This window comes from Montipora foliosa, chromosome 14 (genome assembly GCF_036669935.1).
Source record: "Montipora foliosa isolate CH-2021 chromosome 14, ASM3666993v2, whole genome shotgun sequence".
In the NCBI taxonomy this organism is placed as follows: Eukaryota; Metazoa; Cnidaria; class Anthozoa; order Scleractinia; family Acroporidae; genus Montipora; species Montipora foliosa.
Window position 1 is genome coordinate 13,250,348 of NC_090882.1, and position 2,500 is coordinate 13,252,847.

At 40.6% G+C, this 2,500-nt stretch overlaps 2 protein-coding genes across 2 annotated transcripts; both read left to right on the forward strand.

Annotated features, from left to right (window-relative positions):
• Positions 1–69: 69 nt before the first annotated feature.
• LOC137984787 (E3 ubiquitin-protein ligase TRIM56-like) lies at positions 70–1,355 on the forward strand. The gene has a single exon (XM_068832070.1). The coding sequence runs from the start codon at positions 72–74 to the stop codon at positions 1,353–1,355; it is 1,284 nt and encodes a 427-aa protein (XP_068688171.1). The 5' UTR covers positions 70–71.
• A 50-nt stretch (positions 1,356–1,405) lies between these two features.
• LOC137984444 (E3 ubiquitin-protein ligase TRIM71-like) lies at positions 1,406–2,407 on the forward strand. Its single transcript, XM_068831618.1, has one exon. It carries the CDS (start codon positions 1,406–1,408, stop codon positions 2,405–2,407), a length of 1,002 nt encoding a protein of 333 aa, XP_068687719.1.
• The last annotated feature ends 93 nt before the right edge of the window (positions 2,408–2,500 follow it).

Here is a 2,500-nt window from a genome sequence, read left to right on the forward strand (position 1 = left end):
AAGCTCTTAAAAGAGGGCACTGTGATTGGTCAACACATCAATAATTCATAGAAAAGCTAAACATGGAATAAATGTCACGAGATTCTTTTAATCGTAAGACATGCGACAAAATATGCTTAATTCTCGAAGGCGTGCCGAAAAACAATATGGATATCGAAAAATTGCTCCATAATCTCCAAGAACACGTCTCGTGTCTGGTGTGTAAGGACGTTTTTACAGATCCAAGACACCTTCCATGTTTGCACAGTTTTTGTCTGAACTGTTTGACAAACTGGCATCGAGCGAGTGGCGGTCAAAATACGTTGAGATGTCCAAAGTGCCAAGGAGTTAGCAGAGTTCCTGCAAGCGGTGATATTAAGGATCTTCCCATCAGCTTTTTCGTGAACGGGTTGATCGATGCCCTTAAAATTAAAGAATGCAACAAAGCACAAGTAACATGCGGAAACTGCTACAAGAAAAGCTCAGATGCCTTGTATTGTTTTCAATGTGGCATATTGTATTGCGAGCAATGCTTGATAGCGCACAACGTGATGCAACTTTATTGCAAAGATCACCGTGTTCTGGCTATGAAAGATTTTCAAGACAAGGACTATGAGGAGTTATTAAAGAGACCCGTGTTTTGTCCAAGAGAAGAGCACGAGAGAGAAGAGTTGAAGTTTTTTTGCCAGAATTGTGAAGAGTCGGTTTGTCAAACTTGTGTTATCTTGGATCACTCAGGTCATAAAGTGAAACTAACTAAAGGAGAAGCCGAAGCCCAAATGATCGATATCACAGCGCTTGTGCAAAGGCAAAACGATAACTTACAAGAAAAGATGAACAAAGTCATTCAACTTAACGAGGACTACGCTCGTATCGTTCAACAAAGCGAAAACATGGAACAAGATGTGGAAAGCTTTGCTGACAATGTGGTCGAAACATTCCGAGAAACAATTCAGGCGAAAAAGGAAATTATCCTGTCCGAACTGAAAGAAGAAACGAAAAAGTCGCTCGAAACTGTATTAACTAAGAGGACTGCGGTTCAGGAGGAAATAAAAGCCATTGAATCAGCGCTGGAAAAAGCTGACAAACTTTTAACGCGAAGCACAAGCGTTGAAGTGGTTCAACTTGGCAAAGCATTGAAGAAAACTCTGGAAGAATTCGATCGATCTAAGCCAGTTGCCCTTGACACAGGAGTGGGCCTGTTTGATTTAGTTTTCGTGGAAAATCACAGGATACTTGATACTGACAACAGCGAAGAATTCGGCTTCTTGAAATCATGCCACCAAACAAAAGCAAGCGAATCTGTCGCTGAAGGCAGAGGACTAAATGAAGGAATTGTTGGGCGTGAAGCTCAATTTCACTTAACCACTATATAAACTACTTAGGAATACATTGTTACAATAAGCAGGATAATGTAGTGGTAGAAATGACAGATGAGCGCGGCGTAGCATGCATCACAAATTTTAACGTAAATGACGACAAAGACGGAATCTATAAAATTAGCTATTGGCCCAAAGTTGAAGGTAATTTTAATTTATTAGTTAAGGTTAACGGGGAACCTGTTCGTAGAAGCCCTTTTAGGATTGTAGTTAAATCGTTTGATGTCAAACCTGTATTATCATTTGGAAAACGAGGCTCCGTTGATGGGAGGTTTGAGAATCCTCGGGGGGTGGCTGTGAATAGCAAAAATGAAATTGCGGTGACATCCAACCACAAAGTTCAAATCTTCAATAATAAAGGAAATTTTGTGAGATCCTTTGGCAGAAGAGGCAGCAACCCAGGAGAATTTAATTATCCTTTTGGGGTAGCCTTCGATAAAGATGGAAATGTCTTAGTAGCAGACAAGCATAACCATCGCATCCAAATTTTTACTGGGGAGGGGATGTACATCAGCATGTTTGGTGGGGAAGGAAGCCTCGATACTCAGCTCAAGGACCCTTGGGGTTTATCATTGGATTTCAATGGTAATATTATCGTTTCTGACTCGTATAACAATTTCATTAAAATCTTCTCCCCTGATGGCACGTTTCTAAAGAAGATAGGTGGGCCTGGATCTCTTTCTTTTCCTGTTCACTGTGTTGAGTGGCGGGATAACCTCCTTATATCAGACCATGATGATAATAGTCTCAAAGTATTTACTAAGGAGGGGGACTTTAAGTACCAGTTTGGCAAGCAAGGGAAAGGGGATGGGGAATTTAATTCGCCCCGGTTTTTATCAGTAACTAAATCAGGTCATGTTATTGTGTGTGATCGAGACAATCATAAGGTGCAAGTGGTTGAACTTCCAAATGGTAAGTTTATTGGCAAGTTTGGCACACGAGGCAACAACTTAGGAGAGTTCAATTATCCGCTTTCTGTAGCCATTCTGAGTGATGGTCAAATTGTGGTGGCGGACTCTGCGAATCATCGAATTCAAATATTTGAATAGAAGGTCTCTTCTTAGACCGAAGTAATATATATTTACTTCGATTTTACATGTGACTTGGATTAAAAACTTCACTACATTAGGCAGCCCCACAGC